The sequence below is a fragment of the Buteo buteo genome, chromosome 11 (genome assembly GCF_964188355.1).
Source record: "Buteo buteo chromosome 11, bButBut1.hap1.1, whole genome shotgun sequence".
NCBI classification, from domain to species: Eukaryota; Metazoa; Chordata; class Aves; order Accipitriformes; family Accipitridae; genus Buteo; species Buteo buteo.
The window spans coordinates 22,890,920-22,911,898 of record NC_134181.1 but is presented as its reverse complement, the minus strand read 5'-3'; the positions used below and the strand labels follow the sequence as shown (position 1 = coordinate 22,911,898).

At 53.2% G+C, this 20,979-nt stretch overlaps 2 protein-coding genes across 3 annotated transcripts; one reads left to right on the top strand and one right to left on the bottom strand.

The window, feature by feature from the left end:
* Positions 1-1,147: 1,147 nt before the first annotated feature.
* On the bottom strand, positions 1,148-14,907 carry LOC142036825 (C-signal-like). 2 transcript variants are annotated; one of them, XM_075040480.1, is made up of 8 exons: positions 14,501-14,907; positions 5,921-6,733; positions 5,417-5,468; positions 4,999-5,186; positions 4,509-4,667; positions 4,032-4,151; positions 2,131-2,232; positions 1,148-1,905 (listed from the first exon to the last, which is right to left on the bottom strand). In XM_075040480.1, the coding sequence occupies exons 2-8, from the start codon at positions 6,065-6,067 to the stop codon at positions 1,732-1,734; spliced, it is 942 nt and encodes a 313-aa protein (XP_074896581.1). In that variant the 5' UTR covers positions 6,068-6,733; positions 14,501-14,907; the 3' UTR covers positions 1,148-1,731. The 2 variants fall into 2 exon arrangements, with proteins under 2 accessions (XP_074896581.1, XP_074896580.1); XM_075040479.1 differs by lacking the exons at positions 1,148-1,905; positions 2,131-2,232 and adding an exon at positions 3,570-3,747.
* Positions 14,894-20,341, top strand: LOC142036826 (C-signal-like). Its single transcript, XM_075040481.1, has 6 exons — positions 14,894-15,154; positions 17,343-17,394; positions 18,232-18,422; positions 18,767-18,925; positions 19,227-19,337; positions 20,056-20,341. Exons 1-6 carry the CDS (start codon positions 15,008-15,010, stop codon positions 20,167-20,169), a joined length of 774 nt encoding a protein of 257 aa, XP_074896582.1. The 5' UTR covers positions 14,894-15,007; the 3' UTR covers positions 20,170-20,341.
* The last annotated feature ends 638 nt before the right edge of the window (positions 20,342-20,979 follow it).

Here is a 20,979-nt window from a genome sequence, read left to right as displayed (position 1 = left end):
GCCTGTAAGAGCCAGTAGGAACTCCGGCCGTTGCCCTTATGAGAGATGGGCAGCACCATAAAGGCAGAGCATGAGCTTTATCTCAGTTTCATCAGAAATATCAGATCCAATAAATTAGTATGAAAGCAGTAGTCCTAACATTCCTAACCATGAATGATATGGAGCCAAGTGTGAAAGCCATTAAAGAAGACATCCTCCAGCTGAAGGCATATCATCAAAAAAAGGACACCCAATGGGTCTTTCCAAGAAATTGCTCTTTGGTGGCCTGTTCAGCTTGAACGAGCTGAAGCTGTTCTCAGGACATCTTTAGGCATTCAGTCACGCCTTAACAGTGGTTAGCATATGCCTCAAGGGTGGTGCAAGGGCAGGCAAATGTTCTAATCCATCTTCTTACCAGGAACATCTTCTTCAGCGTAGCTGAGGTTGCATTCATCTGCAACCACCTTGGACATATGAAACATGGGTCTCCGAACAATCGAAACCTCGCTGTTCACAGTGTGCATGTAGTCTTTAAGAACATAGAATGTCCCGATTCCTAACAGTCGGACACCCTGAGAACAGTGGAGGTAAAAAGAAGGAACAATCATAAGTATCCAATGACTTGCCAGAGCATGGGGATGCTGCCTTGTGCATTGCCCACCCCGAGCCTACAAAGGCCAAGATGGGACACTGAGGAAGCTTTGGAGAGAAAGCATGTACTCCAGGTCTTTTTTGCTCTTTCTCCTCTGCTCTGCACAAGAAAGCTTTTGGGAAAAGTGACAACAGAGCTGACATCCCTCCCCTAGATAAAATGGGAAGGGTTTCCAACAAACCCTTAGAGAGGCACCAGGGTATGGGCTTCCCATTCTGGCACTGGAGATGAGAGAAGACCCAGAAAGTACTTAACACTTTCTTCTACTTCATCTGGACTTTCATTTTTATCACAGGTGCCAGAGAAGCTGGTCTGTGCCATGTTTGTTGACAACAGTGTCCTGCCAGGTGACTGCTTCTGCTTTCAGGGTGGGGAAGTGATGGCACATGGTGGCACAGCATTGTCCGGACAAGGCAAGCCCTCAGGGTTTCACAGGGGGAGGAAGAGGATGCAAGACCCACCCTATCCTGTGCCAAGTGCTGTCTAATGCATTCCGACACGCTGTCCCAAATCATAAGGATCTCTGGAAAGCAAGAGAAAGATGTGTCATGCTCCAAGTCAGCAAGCTCACAACCCTTCAGCACACTCTTACCCAAGGAGATGATGAGTGAGATTAAATGTATTGCCACCCCAGTTGAAAACATGTAAGGTGCTCCACAAGACAGGAGATGTAGAATAGATGTACACACCAGCGAGAGGATGGTGTAGTGTCCACAGAGGGCTCAGAGGCTCAGGGGACGCCCATGTATCTCCCCTGCAGGGACCACTGTCAGCCTTCTGTGCTCATCGACTCTGCATGGCCACTGTGGCTGGGAGCTCCGTGTGGGCAATCCCCTTTGCAAGGCAAGAAGCAACCCTTGGTGCCAGGGCCTTTGACCTGGGGAGTGGGCAGCAAGGCAAGGGCAGAGGAAGGTCCTCAGGAAGAGGACCTGGGAATCCTGGCTGCCAAAATGATCCCTAAGCCAGGGAGGGATGATCAGACCGGGCTCTTGTTGTACCCATCAGCCCTGTCCAGTCCTCCCCCAAAAGCCCCCATGTTTCTACAGCTACTTTCATAGTTAATATTGTCTACAACATTCAGAAAATAACTTCTGCAAGCCTCACCACCGACGGTGAGATTCTTGAGCGTTGGAAATGCATCTGGCCACAGGTTTTCCATCTTTGTCCCTTCGTCCCTCTGGGTTAACTGCTGTAGCAGGAGGGTGAGAAGGAAACATCTCCTCCACGATCTCCACCTCCTTCTTTGGCTTCACCAAAGGGTCTCCAGCACTGTCCTGGCATGGAATGTCACACTGTGACCCCAGATCATGTCACAGAGGGGCTGCAAGAGCTGTCTGACTCCCCCTTAGGCCCCCAGATTCTGCCAGATTTTGCCCTATGAGAGGGAAGGGTGGTGTGGTGGGTGGTGTGGAGTGCTATCCCCACCTCACAGCCTGCTCCCCAAAGAGAATGGGGGGGCATTGAGAGCCATGGGGGGGTGGTCCCAGACAGGGGCTCACCTTGTGCACTCCAGATGCACTGTTCAGCTCATTGGTCCCAACTGGAGAGGCTGTGCCACCGTTGCTGGTGTGGGGGCTATGCACACAGCGGTGTTCCGGCTCCTGGGATACGGACAAGGCTCAGAGACGGATGCACACAGCAGCATCCTCAGTCCTGGGATACTGGTGGGGGTCTTTATGGGTTTTCCCCCTATGTGAGAGAGCAGCAGGAATGCATGTAGCTCTGCCTGGGGATGAGTGATGAGCCAACTGGGAGCTTATGGGTCAGGATTAAGGAAAAGACTGGGATGGGTATCATTGTAGTGGGTGTCTGCTGTAGGCTGCCTGATCAGGAGGAACAAGTGCATGAGGCCTTCTACAGACAGCTAGAAGTAGCCTCATGTTTGCAGGTCCTGGTCTTCATGGGGTATTTTAACCACCCTGATGTCTGCTGGAGGGACAACGCAGCAGGACATAAGCAACCCAGGAGGTTCCCAGAGGGCATTGGTGATAACTTCCTGACATATGTGATAGAGGAGCCGAGGAGGAGCCGTGCTCTGCTGGCCCTTGTTCTTACAAACAAGGAAAGGTTCACTGGGAGCAGTGACTGGTGCATCAGAAGGTTGTGCTGCCATTCAAAGGGAGAGCTGTGGGATAAGCCCCTCTGTGCCCAGGGACAAAGTCCTACCAGGATGATGGCCAGACCCCCCAGTCAAAGGAGATCAGACATTCAGACCAGCTTAGCTCAATTATATTGGGAAATAATTCTGAGAGGTTGACTCGAAGCACTATGTCCTGGTTTCAGCTGGGATAGAGTTAACTGTCTTCCTAGTAGCTGGTACAGTGCTATGTTTTGAGTTCAGTATGCGAAGAATGTTGATAACACACTGATGTTTTCAGTTGTTGCTAAGTAGTGTTTATACTAAGTCAAGGATTTTTCAGCTTCTCATGCCCAGCCAGCGAGAAAGCTGGAGGGGCACAGGAAGTTGGCACAGGACACAGCCAGGGCAGCTGACCCAAACTGGCCAACAGGGTATTCCATACCGTGTGATGTCCCATTTAGTGTAGGAACGGGGAAGTGGGGGCAGGGAATCGCCTGCCGGGGACTAGCTGGGTGTCGGTCTGTGGGTGGTGAGCAATTGCACTGCGCATCATTTGTACATTCCAATCCTTTCATTATTACTGTTGTCATTTTATTAGTGTTGTCATTATCATTATTAGTTTCCTCTTTTTTGTTCTATTAAACCGTTCTTATCTCAACCCACGGGTTTTGCTTCTTTTCCCAATTTTCTCCCCCATCCTACTGGGTGAGGGGGGAGCGAGTGAGCGGCTGCGTGGTGCTTAGTTGCTGGCTGGGGTTAAACCACGACACACTAGTAAAGACTCTCACAGTGATAGTTAAAGGGAGACCAAGAGAAAGGCTCAAACAGTGCTACTTATTGTTTACACACAAATTTATTAAGACACAGGCACAACTTGGTGCAGCAGCAAAGGGACCTGCTGTCAGGATCCTGGGCTGACATCTCACCAGGGCACAACCTTCCCCTCCCAGTCCAGGAAGGTCCCAGTGTCCTTCTCAGAGAGGGAGGACAGCACCTTCAGCATCCCTCGCACGCTCTCATCCACTCTCAAAGGGGGCTGCAGGCGCACAAGGAGAAACACAGCCACGTGTCAAAGACCTGGCTAAGGTCTGCCCTGGAGTAGATCATTGCTCAGGGCTTGGGGCTCTCCGGAGTGAGTGAGGAGAGGCCAGCATAGGGCAAGAAGAGCTCCCCATCTCTCCTTCCCTCATGCGCCTCCAGCTCAGGGTATCTGCCAGAGTTCCCCCAGAGCCCAGCATGTCTGGGACTGTTCAATCCACAGCAAGCTCTGCATTTGCAAATAAAAAGGTTCTTCCAGACCCTGGCCAAAAGCTCTCTTACCTTTTGTGATCCTGAGCCCCCCATGTCGGTTTGCACCCAGCCAGGGTGGAGAGCAGCGCAGAGGACACCACAGTCCCGGTACCGCAGGGACTGGCACTTGGTCAGCATGTTCAGAGCAGCCTGTGGGGAAATGCGACAGGGATGGTGGTGGGAGGGAGAGGGCGGCTGCAAGGGGACATGTCCGGACCCCGCGGCTGTGGCAGGGAAGGGCGGGTGGAGCTGGCTCCCCAGGGCACATGGTGCTGCTGCACTATCCCCATGCAGACGCCCAGCCCAGCCGAGGGCCCATCCCAGCACATCCCTCTGAGGTGGGACCCAGGGCCAGGCACAGGGATGTTCCTGGGAGGGACCCAGTGACTGACGGGAGCACAGTCACAGTGCAGAGAGGTGCAGGGACCGAGGGGGAGATTGGAAGGCATGCGAGATCATTTGGAGATGAAAGTGTCTGGGCTTACACCTGGTGCAGTGTGGCAATACCTTGCTGCAGCGGTATGAGACAACTTGTCCATAATTCCATAAAAAGACTTCTTCAATGGAGCCTGCAGAGCTGGACATGTTGATGATGGCTGCCTTGCTGCAGTTCAGTGCTGAGCCCGGGGTCCCCTGGGCAGCCTTCTTCAGCAAGGGCAGGAACGCCTGTGAGGAGAAGAGAGGAGATAGGGCCACGCACAGAGGTGGCACAGGGACAAGGGCCAGCTCCTTCCCCAGCAGGCAACATTGGCACCAGCACCGGAGCATCTTCCCTCCTCTTCGCACTGCCCCAGCCCACCAGGTTCCAGGTCCTGAGCTGCAGCTCACAGCTCCATGAGCTTCTTGTTGAGTAAGAGTCCATCAGCACCAGAGCGGAGCCAGGACCCTCTCCCACCAGCCCTTCATGCCCCCCAGGACGACCCAGCTCAGGGAGCCAGGGCCACGGGAAGGGATGCTCCCTGGAGCTGCACTGCAGTTCCAGGGTTGAGGGTCTCACCTGGCCCAGCAACAGGGGCCCAACTGTGTTGGTGGTATAAATCTGGGTCATGTTCTCCAGCGTCTCGTCATCAAGTGAGCTCGCCTTTGCAGTTCCAGCGTTGTTGATGAGGAGGTTCAGCCCCGAGCCCTGCAGGTGCTCCCCAACTCTGGCTGCAGCTGCCTTGATGCTGGCAGGGTCAGTGACTTCTGCAGAGCCGACAAAGGGCAGGTCAGTGCCCGCACCCCTGTGGTGACTTGGAGGCCCTTATGTCCCCTCAGGGTTGTGCCCTCGGGGCTGGCCATGGGCAGGAGGGATGGCAGTGCCCAGTGTCCCATTGGCACAGCTCCCTCATGGCAAAGGGCTCCCCAGGTGTGTGCAGCACCCGGGCACTCTCCAGGCGAACCAGGGCGAGGGACCCCCACCTCAGGGCACCTACCGAGTGGGATGATGACCAGGTTGGGGTGCTTGGAGGCCAAATTCTGTAACTCCTGCAAGAGAGGGGACTGTGTGGGCACGGCGAGGCTGGACTGGCTGCACAGAGGCTCAGCCATTCCCAGGCAAAGCCCGTGTCGCTCTGGCTCTGTCCCTGCACCACCTCATGCCCAGCACCCTGCTCTGGCTGCCCTGCTCCCGATGGATGGGGCTCCATGCCTCTCGCATGCACCACGTGCCACTGCTTCACGTCTCACCCTGCCGTGGCAGACACAAGCCCTTTGCCTCAAGCCCTTGAGGAGGTGGGAAGCAGCAAGTTGCCATTTTTGTCCCAGAGGAGCCCTGTGCCTTCTACGCATCCCATGAACAGCTCATCTCAGAGGTGTCCCAACCTGGCTGCCCTGTCCTGCAGCACTTGGGGTGCCCGGCTGCAGCCCCCTGTGCTCCAAGCTGCTGCCCTGTCCCTTTGTCACCCAGCACAACCCGCTGTGTCCCAGCCCAGCCTCACCTGCGCTCGCTGTCCCTTGGGGTCCCGACAAGCTGCAAAGACCCATGTGGGTGGGCTTGGCATCCCCAGGAACTGCCGCACAAGCTCCAGGCCAATTCCCCGGTTGGCCCCAGTCACCAGAAGGGAGTGGACATGAAGGTCTCCCATATTGCTTCTCCTTCCTCTCCTTCAGCTTGCATTGTTTGCTCAGCTCCTTAACGCTTCTTTATAGCATGTTCCACGGCCACCCCACCCACTCAGGGCTCACGCAAAGGCTTGGCTCCAGGTACAACCTCTCCATCTCTTCAAAGTCTATGACATACGTCCTGGCTGGGAGCCAGCCCTCGTTACCAAAGGGCAAAAGTCAGTTGGCTTTTTCAGGCAAACTCCGCTTACCTTAGGAAATCTGGCCCCATAATCCAGGAGGTACCAGCCAGCCTGGCCAGGAGAGGCTATTGTGGGTGAGGAGGGAGCAGCATGTGGGAGGGATGCAGGATGCCCTATGGCTTAGGTGGGCTTTACAGCTTCACAAGCATCCTGTGGGCTAGACGGGCTTTCCACATTGTACCAGGTTGTGCCTCAGATGTCCATGAGCAGATGTTCTCTGCCTTGCTCTTGCCTCTTCCAAGCCAATGCCCATTCACTGATTGTCCTGTGAGAGACCCGTGGACTGGAGCAAGCCCAGCATGGTCTCCTGGCAGAATGAATTGGACCCTACACTGCTTGCACATCACATCTCTGTTGGTCATGAACTTCATCCCTTGGGGTGCAGTCTGAAGTTGAGTGGTGTCTCTGCCCAGAGCCATGGATGACTTGGGTGCCCAGGATGTTCTTCTGCAAAGAAAAATGCTTTGGTCAAAGCCCCATTCTCCACATTGCCCATAGGCATGGGACACTGACAGTTCTGTGCTATCACCACTGAAGCCTGGTGCTGCCCAGTACCTCAAGTGAGGCATTACAGGTTTGCAGGGCTGGGACTGGTGTGCGTGCACATCATGTGTTCCCACTCCACTGCAAGTGAAAACACATCCCCAGAAACCTCTTGCCAACCCCTTGCTTTCAAGTGCTGAGTCCCAGAGCCATTGCACGGGCTCCTTGGCAGTAACAGAGACACTGACGCTGCTGACGTGTCACCTTCTCCCCCTGGATGCCTTGGCAGTAGCGTTAACCAGAGCTGCTTCCTCCCAGCCGCAGTGCCAAATGAGCCCTCATGCTCCAGCAGCAGCTAGTTTCCTCCTCTTCACTCCTGTCTGTTTTCTGAGGGTCAGCTGGCATATGCCGCGAGACAGGAAGGTCCTCCCCACAGACCTGGGGTGAGCCTGCCCAGGGTACCCTCCCCATCCCAGTCGAGTGGATGCAGCTTGGGGCTCCAGTAAGAATGCCCGTTTGATGGTCCAGCTCTGCCATCCCCTCATTCCTACACTTGCTTCCGTTTTGGTCCTGCTCTGAGACTGCAGCACCCTCACCCTCATATCGCCGCTGCATTCACCTTCTCCCGCCAAAAAACCTACTTTAAAGTATGGGCGTGCCAAAGTTTGGTCCCAGGGATCCATCTGCACCTCAGGCCAGTTGCATGGTCACCACAGTGCCACCAAAACAGGCAGTCCTGCCCTGCCTCACTCACCTCCCCATCTCATATTTGGGCACCTGACTCGAGGGCTCAATCATGGACCTGACCCATGCTCTGGCTGCCTCGAGTTGCAACAGAGGGGAGGATGCTGCCACCAGCCCCACTCAAAGAAGGGACGAAGCCCCATTACAGTGGCAGCATCCACTCTCTCTTCTGCGTCTCCACGTGGCATGGTCCAGCTGCACGAGGGATCGAGCCTTCCATCCCTACCTGCCTTCACCAGGGTCTCCCCCAGGCCATGGCTCCGGCAACCACAGTACATATGAATCCCACACAGGACAGGTGAGTGGTTTTTGTCAAATCAGCACAGACCACACCTAGATCTGGACATTATGTCTTTGAGAAATATTCTCATTGATAGCAATCAGTTCTTTCCCAGATACGTTAAAAATGCATTGAATGTATATAAAGCATGTTCCTTTTCCAAAAGGTGTATTTACCAAATAGCAGTGTTTTAAGGACATTTTCTGCAAGTAGAGACATGCCACAAATCACAGGGGAAAACTTCTCTGATTTGTTTTTGCTAGGCTCTTAACATAGAAATTTGCAGTTTCTGCTGTGGTGGTGTTGACATATCATCACCATGTACCTGTTGGAGAGAGAACTGAATTTTGCACATCCCATCACAGCATCTCAGCATGATATACTAAATCTCTTTGATACTCCTGCTCTGCCAGCAGGATCTGGCACACACGTCTCTCTCCAGCTCTAAGGGACTTTGTCATTCCCCCTGTACCCTGGAACATGCAGGCTGGCAACAGCCCCAGCCTTCCTCTGCTCCCATAGCAAGCAGATATTCATTTGCTTTCACATCCTCGGAGTAAAATGTACCATTTTGTTTGCTCGGTGTAAATCCTGAGATAAAGCCCAGAGCACGTGACAGAAATGCACACAAACACGCTGCGCTTTCTGGCATGGCAAATGAAAAATCATCTTTGTTGGCAGGCCATAGTCAATGTTTCCCCTTCCGGACCCTGTGGAAAATGTTCCCTGCTAACATATTTGTTTAGTTCCTCTGCTGTTACTCATAAGACTTTGCATACAGGTACAATATCAGCACATTAAGCACTCACACATTTCATTCACTTGGACAACCTCATGGCAACCAAGGCTGGGGTTTTACCCTTCTCCCTTCTACTGCCTGTAGCTTTTCTTTTGCGGCAATGGCCCTCTTTGTGGTCCCATAGTACTTTCTGCACCAGCATCCCATGAACTGCTGTTGCTTCGACGGCCATTTAGTACTGTGCTGTCCAGCTTCTAGGTGAAATATTCCTCTGCAGGAACACAGTAGCAGCAATCTGCTCCTTCTCTCCCGTGCATTTGCAGCTTGTATTTGGGACCTGATCACAGATCTTCCCCCTTCCTGGACACTGCCAAGTCTCAGCCTCTCCTTAAGCTCTACCCATTTCTTTTTACTTTCCATTTTCTTTCCTGAGGCCAGTCAGACCGCCTTCTGCTTTTCTGATTCTCCACATTGGGTTGAGAGACTTCTTTTGCCTTGCAAATTCCTACCACTTATCAACTGTACAAAGCTTTGGGTCTTCCAGCTGTCTGTCTCAGACTGAGGACCCTGGCAATTGTCCCCACGTCAACACACCTCCCAGATCACGGGACTGGCTTTCTGGCTCCAATGGGTCATTTCAATAGCCTTTTCTATTTTCTTACTTTTTAATGACCACAGACCACAACTATACTTGCCGATATATGCCATCTGCACGCGAGCTCTGCTCCTCCAGACTTCCACGGTTTTCTTCTTCTAGGCGGAGGATGAGGCCGTCACCCACAGTCTGTTAGAAACCTCCACAGTGCCTCAGAACCAGAGAGCATCAGAAACAAAAAAAATAACCTTTTAAATCTCCTATTTTTGCTGTGTCACCACATTTTTGTAGCCTTCCTCTGTTTTGGAGTTGTACTTTATAATGTTGACTTTGCTCTGGGGCCCCATGCTGCAGTGTTGATCATTACAGTTTAACCAAGTGCTGCTTCTCCAAGAGTCAGAGTTCAACCTGGTGCAAAGAGGCAGAGGAAAAAGCAACCAGCCTTGCCTGGCTCACAACCCAGCTTCTTCACAAGTGCTGCTGCTGTCCCCAAGCCTCTGGAAGGGACCTCAAACCAGCTCCTGAGAAGGGATTCCTTTGCTCTGAAATGTTCTTGCATGGTCTACACCTTAAGCTGAGCACTCCTCTCCCATAACCCCTCAGATAGCTGTATTTCATGTACGGATGCTTTCCCTCTCGCCACACTAGGAAGACTCAGAGCCAGTTTTCTAAGAGGCGGTCATAACTCCTCTGTTATCAGTTGCTGAAAGCTCAGGTGTGCTCATGCTCACCTAGATGTTTGCACAAAGAGCAATGACAGTGCTGCTTACAGAAGTATTGAGAAACATGCTTTTCTTTGCTAGCCAAGGGAGTGGGTGTGTGGCACAATTATCTTCAGTACATTTGATCTACCATGTAAGTAAGAATAAACTCATTACTATTTATCAAGCCTACTTGCTCCATGATGTATTCAAGGCTGTTTTGGGCCATGTCATCGCATATTTGTCACTTGCTGAAGAATCAATAGATAGTGATGAATGAACTGCTAATCAAGGGGTAGGGTGAGACCTACCAAGCCCTGTAACTGAAGCTGGGCAGGTCATGTTCACCCTCTGTGACTCATTCTCTTTTTTGCTGAAGAGGACTAGTGACACCCCCTTGTGAAGGGGAGCATGCAGACACTGAGGGTGAGAGCCTGAGCTTAAATGCAGCTCCCAAGCGAGGTGAGGAGGTCCCAAGTAAGGCTTCTCGTGGCCCTTTTTCATAGCTTTGCTGTTTTCCCAGCAGACTGACCCACGTTACACCTGCATTATATCAGAGCTGGCTTTATGCCCAGGAACCCAAACGTCTGGCAGCAGGGAAAGCAGATGCAAAGCACTCGGGACTCTGGCATAGCAAACTGTGCCTTAACATGAGAAGAAACCAAGGCTGAGGCAGGTTTCCAAGCAGCCCCTGCCCAGTGCAGAGGACAGCTACAGGAACTGCTGGGTTTCTTAAGATCCAGATGAATCTGTGGGGAACCATATGTCACTTGTGACTACTTCAGGCAGGGAATAAAGACTTTCCTCCTTTTCCAAGCTCATGGTGGGTTCTCTGGTCCAGTAGCTCCAGAGAATCCCACCAAAGCCCCTGAGTCAGGGGTTTCCTCTAAGCAAAGCATTTCTGAAGAGCTCAAACCAGCTCATTGGAAATAGCAGGCACAGAGGCTTAGATGGAAGGTGGGGGCTGGATGATTAGTGCTGACAGGAGTCAAACACAATGCTGAGGAGGCACAAAGTACAGAAAACACCTTCACTCCCCGCATTCCTGCACCAGACCCAGGCACAAGTGGGTAGAGCAGGATGGGGGGACTCTCTACTTGTGACAGAGAGCACAGAGGAGCCACTTTTCCTTCAATGCTGCTGGACTTGAACAGGGTGGAGGGGCACAGCCGCCTCCTGCCCAGAAAAGCCATCCCCATCACAGCCGAGCTGGTGGTGGAAGCCTGCTCAAGCCCCACCGCACTGCTGATCAGGCAGTGGGATGAGAGGAGAAGGGGAAACAACCAAGCCTTTTGCTTCCCCTTCTGACCTGACAGTTTAAAAAAAGTTGACCAATATACTTTTCATAGTCTGAGTATAGATGGACCACAATCGATTTGGATTGAGTTTCAGAGCCTGTGAGCTTGATTCAGTTGCCCAAAGACAGGCACTGGCTCAATGACCATGGAATTCTTGTAAAGTACTGGACTGTACTGGTCCCGTTTTAGGACTGTCAGGAAAGGTACATGGAGAAAGCACAGAGAGAGAGGCTTCCCTGCAAAGTCTCTGTCTATTAGCATCTCTCTAATGCCAAGAGATGTGCAACAAGCTCTGGCTAGGTCACTGCACGCTGGTTTCACAGGAACTGACTTCTCATTGCAAGGAAGGAGAAACAAAACCAAAGGTGGTTTGGGTCCTGACAACTCTGCCCTAGGCTTGCAGAGGCCACACCACCATGTTCCTTGCAGGAGTCCCCCCACGCAGCCTGAGAAGTCTCCTGGACACAACTGCCATCAGGTCCAGAGACGAGTGGTATCGAGGATAATGGGAGAGCCCACTGCAACTGCAGAGCCTTGAACCTCTGCAGAGACCTCAGCAAAGGGGATTTTTTTCCAAGTAAATCTTCCAGAAGAGGATTTAAAATGCTCAGACTCTCCACACAACCTCACTTGGGCCACAGTACTTGGACCCAGTGTCAGCTAGGGGCCTCAGACTGGGTTCAGAAGCACTTTTCTGGGGATATTCCTCTCCTGAGAGCAGTCAAGATAGCTCAGCTACCTGTGTGCAGCGGTGCTGGCAGCATTGGCAGTTGACCTCAGGGACAGAGCCACATTGTTGGGACACATGGGGACACCACAGATCCCCACTGGCCTCACTTCTGAAACCCTCTGGGGGCAGTGGGCTGGGTTATCCTTCCTTCTTCGGCACAATGCCCTGAAGAGGGACATCAGAACCACCAAGCAGCACAGATTTGCACTCCCACTATTATATTTGCTAACAGCGATGTCTGAGAATGGGCTGTCATACATGACGTGGAGATATGCCCCATCTCAGAAACACTAAGGCACAGCCTAAATGACCAGCTTGTGAGTGGTGTGGTTTGACATCCATGTGTTGGAGTGAGAGAAGGAGGCAGGGCTAAAAAGAGCACTGTATCACCTGATGGGTGGAAACAGTGCTGGGGAAAAAAACCCCCAACAAGTTCTTTCCAGCCCCTCTTCTTTGTTAAAGCCAAAATATACAACCTTCCTCCTAAAACTGTGTTACCTACAAGCCCCCACCAGCCGCTCTGTGATGAAGGCCCAGCCTCTCAACTGGTAAAACCTGGACATTTGACTAACACCCTAAGAAACACATCAGTATAAGACACACAAAAAATTCTTAAGCCTGCAGTGGGACTTGTTCCTCCGTAGGGAACATCTCAGCTTCATGTTCTGTTTCTGAGGGATGCAGCAGGACAGGACATTAGTTGGGAGGGTCAGGTGGACCATGCTGCTGCATGGAGAGGTTTTAGAGACACCGAAGCTGGGTCTGCAGGACACCAGTGCCCACCAAGGTTAGTTGGGGGCTGAGGGCAGGTGGAACATGCTCATATTTATACACTCAAGTGCTCCAAAATTTAGTAAGATCAGGATTAGATTTTACCAGGCAGCAGGAAGTTACCAAGGCCTGTTGTAGAGAAACTAAAGCACTTGGGTAAGCTTTTTTTTGTTGTTGCATTTCTCTTTATTACCTTCTCGAAGCCTCGCAATATTTAACTAACAAGGTTTCCCAAAAAGTCGATAATCCCCTATTTTGGACATGGGGAACTGAAGTCTAAAAGTGGGTCAAGCAATGTCCGTATTGGGAAGTATCCAACTACAGATGCTTAGAGCTTGTCTTTTTAGACGGTTCACATTTGTATTCAGAATAGGCTCCTACTGACCTCAGCTGCAGCTGCACATTAACTGTTTCTACACAGCAGATCAAAAGGGATCCCCGTTTCCAGGGCTTTTTGAAGTGAGCACCTAGGAAGAGTTGGTTAATGTATTTGCCTGCAGTGTGCAGGATCCGTGTGGAATAGGTGGCCAAACCCCCCATTCCTCAGTGTGGTTCACCATGACTGTTTGTTTGTACCCCTCTGTCCTCATTTGTTACCACTCACTCATTCCCCCCCACAGTGGGATGGGGGAGAGAGTCGGGAAAAAAAGTAAAACTCATGGGTTGAAATAAGAACAGTTTAAGAGAACAGAAAGGAATAAAATAATAATAATGATACTACTAAAATAATAATAATAATAATTAGAATATACAAAACAAGTGATGCACAATGCAATTGCTCACCACTTGCCGACCGATGCCCAGTTAGTTCCCAAGCAGCGATCCATCCCCCCAAGCCAACTCCCCCCGGTTTATATACTGGGCATTACATCACATGGTATGGAATACCCCTTTGGCCAGTTTGGGTCAGCTGTCCTGGCTGTGTCCCCTCCCAACTTCTTGTGCCCCTCCAGCCTTCTTGCTGGCTGGGCATGAGAAGCTAAATCCAAAACACAACACTGTACCAGCTACTAGGAAGAAAATTAACTCTATCCCAGCCAAAACCAGGACAGCTACGTATCCGCCAATCTTTGCAACAGATGGAGCAGTACTTCTGGTGACAAGTCACCTAACTAATGGCCTGAACACAGAACAAGGCAGGAAAAAGAGAATAGGTCCTTTAATTCAAATATATGCTATAAGGAGGGTTTCTTCTTCTTAGCATTTATTGGCATAATCAAAGATTTATTCCTAGTAAAGTCCATTTTCTGTATCACCAAAAGCTTCTCAAAGCATTTTATATCCCAAGGCAAACTGGGGAGCAGAGGCTCAGCTGTGTAGTTGAGCTACAGCACAGCAAGATAAAGGTAGCACAAATCACCTGATGCTATCACCAGGTTGATATCATTATTTATTTTGTGATGTATTTATTGGTATCAGAGGTGTTTTGTCTAGTCAAACAAGGATGAAAATAAGCAACAAAAATAATGATGCTTATATAAATCAGAGTTGCTCAGTCATTACTTCACTGTTGAGCTCCTGGTTATGTGCTTACCATAATGGGATTTTAATGTCATTTGTGCATCTGGTTTTCCATGTAACAGCTGAAAATAAAACATTGACACCCACCTCCAGGCTGGCAGCAGAGCTGGTACTTGCAGGTCCCCTCTGGACACAGTCCTCCAGCTGACACTGATGGTCTCTTTTCTGTTTTCCCTTTCCCCTCATGCCCCGTTTTCCCATCCCTAGATGCCACCAAACCTTTTCCTCGCTTTACTCCTGTCCACACCTTTGGTCCAGCTTTGAACCAGGTACCTGACACCCATCAACAAAAGCAACAAGAAAAATCAATCAATCCATTCATCCATCCATCCCCACACCACAGCCTACTTACCCAATTCACTGCATCTGATCGTCACAGAAAGAGCCAAATCGGGTGCATTTCTGGGCAGTCAATAAAAACAGCTGTGAAGGATTTGGTACCTCCCTGATAAATTGGGTCAATGCTGGGATTTAGGGTTGCGTCTCCCCTCCTGCCCCCATCCCAGCCCCTATCTAGGGGAAAAATAGCATTGCTGTGCTGAAGACACCACTCCAGAAATGCTGTAAGCCATCTCCCCTGCATCCCAGCCTTGGGAAGAGATGGGGGCCCCCTTTAGCCCTCCCCCTCCCTCCCAAAGCATCGCTCCGGGAGCCGACCCTCCTCCCCGCGGGGCAGGCGGGGCCCCCGCCACGGCGATGCCCTTGGTGTCTTTGTACTGAATATTAGATAGGAAAGAAAAAAACAAAAAAAACCACCCCCCCTCCGGCGCAACCCCCTCCCGGCCAGCCCGGGGCCGGGGAGGCGGGACCGGCCCGGGCCCGCCCCGCTCCGCTCCGCCGGGCACCGGGGAGGGCGGCGATGGCGGCGGTGCGGGCGCGTACGGTGCTGCTGACCGGCTCCAACCGCGGCATCGGGCTGGAGCTGGTCAAGCAGCTGCTTGGGGCATCGCGACCTCCCGCCTGGATCTTTGCGACCTGCCGGGACCCCGAGGGGCCGCGGGCCCAGGTCAGTCCGGGGCGGGGGGGGGTGCTCGGGAGCACCCATGGGTGCAGGCAGATGCCATGAGTTACGCGCTCGGTTCGCTTCGCCGATGTGAAAATAGCATTGCGGTCGCAGATCTCGTGTTCGCACCCTGCCCCGCCCGGCATGAAAGTCCTCTGAAGGTCCCGCGGCGCTTTGGGCGATGAATAAAGCCGTGCCGCCCTTAAAACCGTGCTGCCGGGCTGTTTGAGGCCGCATTGGCTGTGCCCCAGCCGGCCTTCCCCTGCCAAACCTTCGCCCATGTGCTGCGGGCATGGCGCCGACTCCCAGGGAGCTGGGTCTGAGCGGGGTTGGACTCGGTGGTTGCCGCCGGCTGATGCTGGGGTGAATTGGAGCGATGCTGCTCTGGCCAGTTCTGCGACACGTGACCGGTCTCTGCAAAAGCTGGGGGTTCGTTAAGTGGTGGGATCCTCCTGCCCCCCGCTTTCCACTTCACTAAAATGGGAGAGACTCGCACGTGTTGCTTCAGCGGGAGATCACAGGAGCAGAGCATCGCCGTACTCCCAGTTTTCCTTAGGTCCAGCTTTGGTTTTCCTCTGCTTACTGTGACCCACGGAAATACCAGTGAGGTGACATTTGCTCTCTGGTAGATCCTGGCTCCAGCAGATTTGCTTGCTGCATCTTCTCGCAGCTTGGTTGTGTGCAGGGGTCAGCACGGCGTGTGCAGGGATGACGTGTTAGGAAGTCCTTGAGATGCATTCCACGTGCTCGCTGCCAGCGTTATTCTGGCTCAGGAGTGATGCCGGTGCAGTGAGAATCCACCCTGCCGCCAGCCCAGGGGTGCCCAGCTCCTGCTGCTCCTGGTGCCCAAGCTGGCTGAGTCAAAGCTAGCTCAGGTCTCTTATTTTTGCCCTGTTCTTCCCCCCCCCCAACTTTGCTGGGTTTGGGCAATGATGAGATCAGAGGACTTTTTGCGGGGCTGGACTGGAGCCAGTTTCCACCCAAGATGGTCCACACGCACCGCTTTCAGCCGTGGGATGCTTCTCTAAACCTTGTCCAGCTGTGGTAGGGTGAGGGCAGTGTCTTCGGGGTATTGCTGCTGAAGTCCATGACCACAGGAGACTGAGGGCAGAGTGATCCTCCGTCAGGCTGGTGCCACCCCAGGAGCCACATTGCTCCTCCTGCCCCTTTGTGCCCAGATCAGACGCTGGGCTGGGTGAGGTTGGACTCGCACCAGGACGGTGCGAGGCTGTTGAGGCCAGCAGCTGGGCAAAACGGGAGGAGAAATGTCTGTTAGTTATTGCAAACCATTTAGATGGATTTTTTCCATCCTTTCCTGTGCCCGGGGGAACGTGGGAACAGGGGGAAGCCCAGAGATAACTGAAGGTGGACCACAACCAGCACCAGCAGCTCTCCTGCTCCATGTTGGTAGGACAGGTCCTCTCACAAGAAGCCACCAATTTGCATTTCTCCTGTAGCATTCTCTGTGGGCTTGTTTGTAAGACGTTTTTAGTTCTAAAAGCAATCATTTTGGACACATTGAATGTGGTGTTTTGGTTTCTGTTGTCTAAAACCTGCTATATTGAAGAAGGCTCAGAGCAAAGAGCTGCTAGGAACCTTGAAGTTGAAAGTTTCCTTTTTGGAAAGGGCTTCTGAATCCTCCGTGTTTGGTGAAAATAATGAATAAAAATGTGCAAAATGGTTCATTTCACTTGAGTGGGTGAGACGTTAGTGTCCAGAGCAGAGTGGATCCTGGGATTGGGCTATTTGGATCCAGACGTGACTTCCCCAAACGTCAAGTCTGATGTTAGCGCTCACAGCCATTCCTCCTCCACCTCGCTTCCAGCAGCCTCTGGGAGACGCTTCTGGCTGTATCCTCGGCCAGTTTGCATAATTTTTGGGGGGAGCTGGTCCTTAATAGTTTGCTCTCATCCTTTGCTGTGGCTCTGGCTGGGTTGTACACATAGACCCTTTGGGAGACTGGCCATAGTATCTTGCAGTCGTGGCCTTGTCATGCTCTGAGCACATGCACATTGCTTTGTGGAGCCCAGAAGAAGCCTGAGAACCGAGGCAGGTCTCCAGTCCAGCCATTCACAAGCGCTGAGTAACATCTGCAAATGTTTCCCTCAGGGTGGACCATTGCCGGTGCCCCAGGATGATGCTTGGCATCGCCTCTGCCTCATGCTGATTGTTTCCCTATCTCTTTTTGTAGGAGCTGAGAGATCTGGCATCCAAACACCCAAACCTGGTTCTTGTGAAGCTGGGTACGTGTGCTCTGCCTCTGAGCTGGTAAATGTGTGGCTGCTGGCCGCGCTTACCCCGTTTCTCCTTCCCTCCCTTCAGGCTCTACATGGGGATCCAGTTCTTCAGAGCTGCTTCAAGTCCTGCTGCCAAAAGCCCAGCTTCTCCAGACCTGTATCAGCCCCAGTAGCCCATTCCCTGCACCTCCTTGCCCCGTGGCCACAGAACCAGGAGGTTCTTGAGATCCATCCTGTGTGGTCCCCACCTCCCCCAGCCAAGTGGCTGCATCCTTGCTCTGCCATGCAGCTGGTCCCAAGTCCCAGGCGAGACCAGGAGGGCTCCAGGAGGAAGACAGCTCCTGTGGAAACGCTGTGTGATCGGCCCAGAGCTTGAGCAGGAGCTGTAGGACCTTGCAGAGCCATCCCACAGCAGGTCCCGGCACAGCCCCTGTGGGGACTGTCCCCCCTCACCCCTCCCAAGACTCCCCTGGGGTTCTCCAGAGCTTGCTCAGGCAGGGACTTTGTCAACAGACAGGAGGCTGTGGCTGCTGGTGCCTGACACAGCGTGGGGCTGTCCCCAGGGTGGCTTTGCCCGGTGGGCTGCCCCAGGGCAGGATCCTTCAGCTGCCGGTAGTGGGGCACCCTGTGCATGGCAGAGGAGGCAGTTCTGGGATGAGCTGGGACTGGTGGGTGCTGGGTTGCTCTGAGTTGGTTGCACAGCACCATCTGGTGCCCACAGATGGAAGGAAGGCCACACAGGTCGGGTTGCATAGCTGTTCCTCAGCATCTTAACCTCCTTCTCCTCCCCTGGTCCCCCAGGTGGACCCCGTGGCTCTCAAACCCTGTTCTCTTCCACTGCAGATGTTGCAAATCCCTCCGCTATTACTGATGCAGTGAAGATCGTGGAGGGGAAGCTGAATGGCACGGGCTTGAACCTGCTAATAAACAATGCCGGCATCTACACCCCGACGGCATCACTGGAGACGGTAGATGCTGAAGAGATGATAAGGACATACAAGACCAATGCGGTGGGGCCAATGCTGATGGCCCAGGTATGGATGAAGCTCTGGGGATGGAGCTCACCGTGGAGGGGGAATTTGGCCCAGCTTGAGGCTATCCCAGGCTGTCCGTGGTCACAATGGAGATCTCGGAGTTTCTTGGGGCCGCGGGAGGGAGGGGGGAGTGCTAGGGCTGCGCTCCCAGCCCAAGCCCTCTGTAGCCTCCCTGTGTTGTGCTGGGCTAACTGGGAGCTGGCAGGGCCACTGCAGCAAAACAGCTGGGCTCTCTTGGCTTCCTGCTGTTCCTCATCCACCCTGCCATAGGCAGCCTGGGTTGCAGTTGCCGTAAGTGGGGCTGGCTTGAGGCACAGGCATTCCACAAGGTTCCTTCTCCCCAGGCGTTCCTGCCCCTGTTGAAGAAGGCTGCCCGGGAGAGCACAGAAAAGGGACTGAGTTGCAGCAAGGCAGCCATCATCAACATCTCCACCATCATGGGGTCCATTGAGAAAACTCCCGAGTCCTTCTTCAAGCCCGTGATCTCCTACCGCTGCAGCAAGGTATGGAGACTGGGGACCTGCCGGTGCTCATGAGCTCGGTGGGAGTCAGAGCTGCCCCTTACCAGGCCTGATCTCAGGGAAGAACCTGAGATCACGAAATGGAGGGACTGATCCATGCTGATCACTGTCCAAGTTCCCTGGGCATCTCCATGCCCAGCTGCTGCCCACCTAGAGGAGATACACACTATCTCTTGAAGACTTGGCATTGCTTTTTCTCCCTTGCCACGAGGCAGTGATGGGTGGGGAGCCAGATAGATGGAGCTTTCTACTGCCCATGGCTGATGCTTCCTTCCTCCCCCAGGCTGCCCTCAACATGCTCACCAAGTGCCAGGCTCTGACCTACGGGGAAGCCGGGATCCTCTGCGTGGCACTTCACCCTGGCTGGGTGAAAACCGATATGGGCAGCCAGGAGGTGAGTTCTGGCTGAGCAGGTTGAGGGGGGAACCCATGGGTGGGACCCAAGCCTACAAATTCGCACAGGGGATGCCTCAGGTGGCTGAGATGGCTCTCAGGAGGAGGGATCCATGCGAGAATGAGCTACCTTTTGGGCTACAAGTTGCCTGCATCTGTGCTGGGCCACTCCAGAACGTGGGTGCTGCCTGGGAAATAGTATCAGCACACATCCAGGGTGAGCAGGAGGCCTGTTCAGGGGGAAAGGGCTTTGGGCAGCCTCGAGATGTGCAGGGAACCTGAATTTGACAGAGCAGGGAGGAGAGGAGCGGCAGCACCACCGCATCCTGTGCCCCGTTCCTTGAAGAGCTGTGGGTCCATGAGGTCTCTACTCATCCTGCAGGATCCTTGTTTTGGGATGGGAGTGGTCGCTGCAACCCTGGAGTTCTGAGAAGGCTGCACGTAGCATCCTGCTTGCAGCAGCAATCTCTTATGTGTCCTATTGAGTTAAACCTGTAGCTGGCTTCCCAGCCCAAGCCACCTCCATCCAAGCCATCAGTGAGCATGCAGATACCCAACCATCCTCCCACGTAACGGGCTTATCCCACCTCCTGTGGCTCTCTACTCGGTCTGGGTGGAAGGAGCCTTGCTGCCAATGTGCATGAGCTGCGTGGGTGCTGGTGGATGGCTGAGAAGGACAGCGGTGTCTCAGTCCTGCTCCTCACTTACACCCGTTGCAGGCTGACCTGACAGTGGACACGAGTGTGCGGGGGCTGCTGTCTGTACTTCCGATCCTCTCCGAGAAACACAGCGGGACTCTGCTCAACTGGGAAGGTAAAGCTATTCCTTGGTGACCACTCTGTCCCTGCGAGGGACCCTACAGTGCCAGGGGACTCTCCAGGTGCCCTGGAGCACCGGGATGCTCAGCATTCTGTGGTCTGCAAGGGACCTACTTAGGACTCCACCAGCCATGCAGGGCAGCCTGTCATCCCTACCTTCATGTTGTTAATAAATAAAGTCAATTAGTACCTATGCCTTCTCCCAGCTGCAATGCCCTCACTGAGACTGTCTCTGCCCTGGCCTGGAGCTGGCCCCTGCAAAAAATAACCCAGCATTATAGCAGTCTGCTTGCCTTGCCTTTGGCTGCTCTGAGCTGAAGGAAGGTCCCAGGGAACACATAACCAGCCCAAAGCCCTGCTGTTCTCCCTGGCCACTGAATGTGCCCAAGTCTACCTGCTCTCTGCCATGCTTCCACCCAAAGCATGGTGACTTCGCTACAGATTTTTTGGGAGAACTTTGTGCTGGATACAGTGCCTTTGGGAGCAGCCTTGGGGCTGGAATGGGAGGATCAGTAGCACCACAGTCCAGTTCTGCAATTCCAGGGCAGCCCTTCCCAGTGGAGCTCCAACTGGGCATGGTACCCCTGGGTGGGGGAACCCCAGTCCCATGGGGGAGCACAGCACGGGGATGGCACTTCTGCAGGATGGAGAGGCTGAGAACCTCTGGGCTTCTGCATTGGTCAGGCAGCCCTGGGCTGCATAAATTTGCCCAGGAGGTGGTAACACTCCCAAAGAAAAGGACTTTGGGGTGGTACTGGATTTTCCAAGGAGGGTTCTGCCATCTCTGGAAAGAGCTTCTCCTTGGGGGGATATGGGGAAAAGGAG

Bases quoted from the DNA above. Each gene is read 5' to 3' on its own strand.
- LOC142036826 (XM_075040481.1), top strand. From the start codon at position 15,008: ATGGCGGCGGTGCGGGCGCGTACGGTGCTGCTGACCGGCTCCAACCGC. The intron at 18,926-19,226 runs GTATGGAGACTG...TTCCTCCCCCAG, and splicing joins TCTCCTACCGCTGCAGCAAG to GCTGCCCTCAACATGCTCAC. The intron at 19,338-20,055 runs GTGAGTTCTGGC...CACCCGTTGCAG, and splicing joins CCGATATGGGCAGCCAGGAG to GCTGACCTGACAGTGGACAC.
- LOC142036825 (XM_075040480.1), bottom strand. From the start codon at position 6,067: ATGGGAGACCTTCATGTCCACTCCCTTCTGGTGACTGGGGCCAACCGG. The intron at 5,187-5,416 runs GTAGGTGCCCTG...TCGGCTCTGCAG, and splicing joins CCTGGTCATCATCCCACTCG to AAGTCACTGACCCTGCCAGC. The intron at 2,233-4,031 runs GTAAGAGAGCTT...TCCGTATCCCAG, and splicing joins GGGGCTCAGGATCACAAAAG to GAGCCGGAACACCGCTGTGT.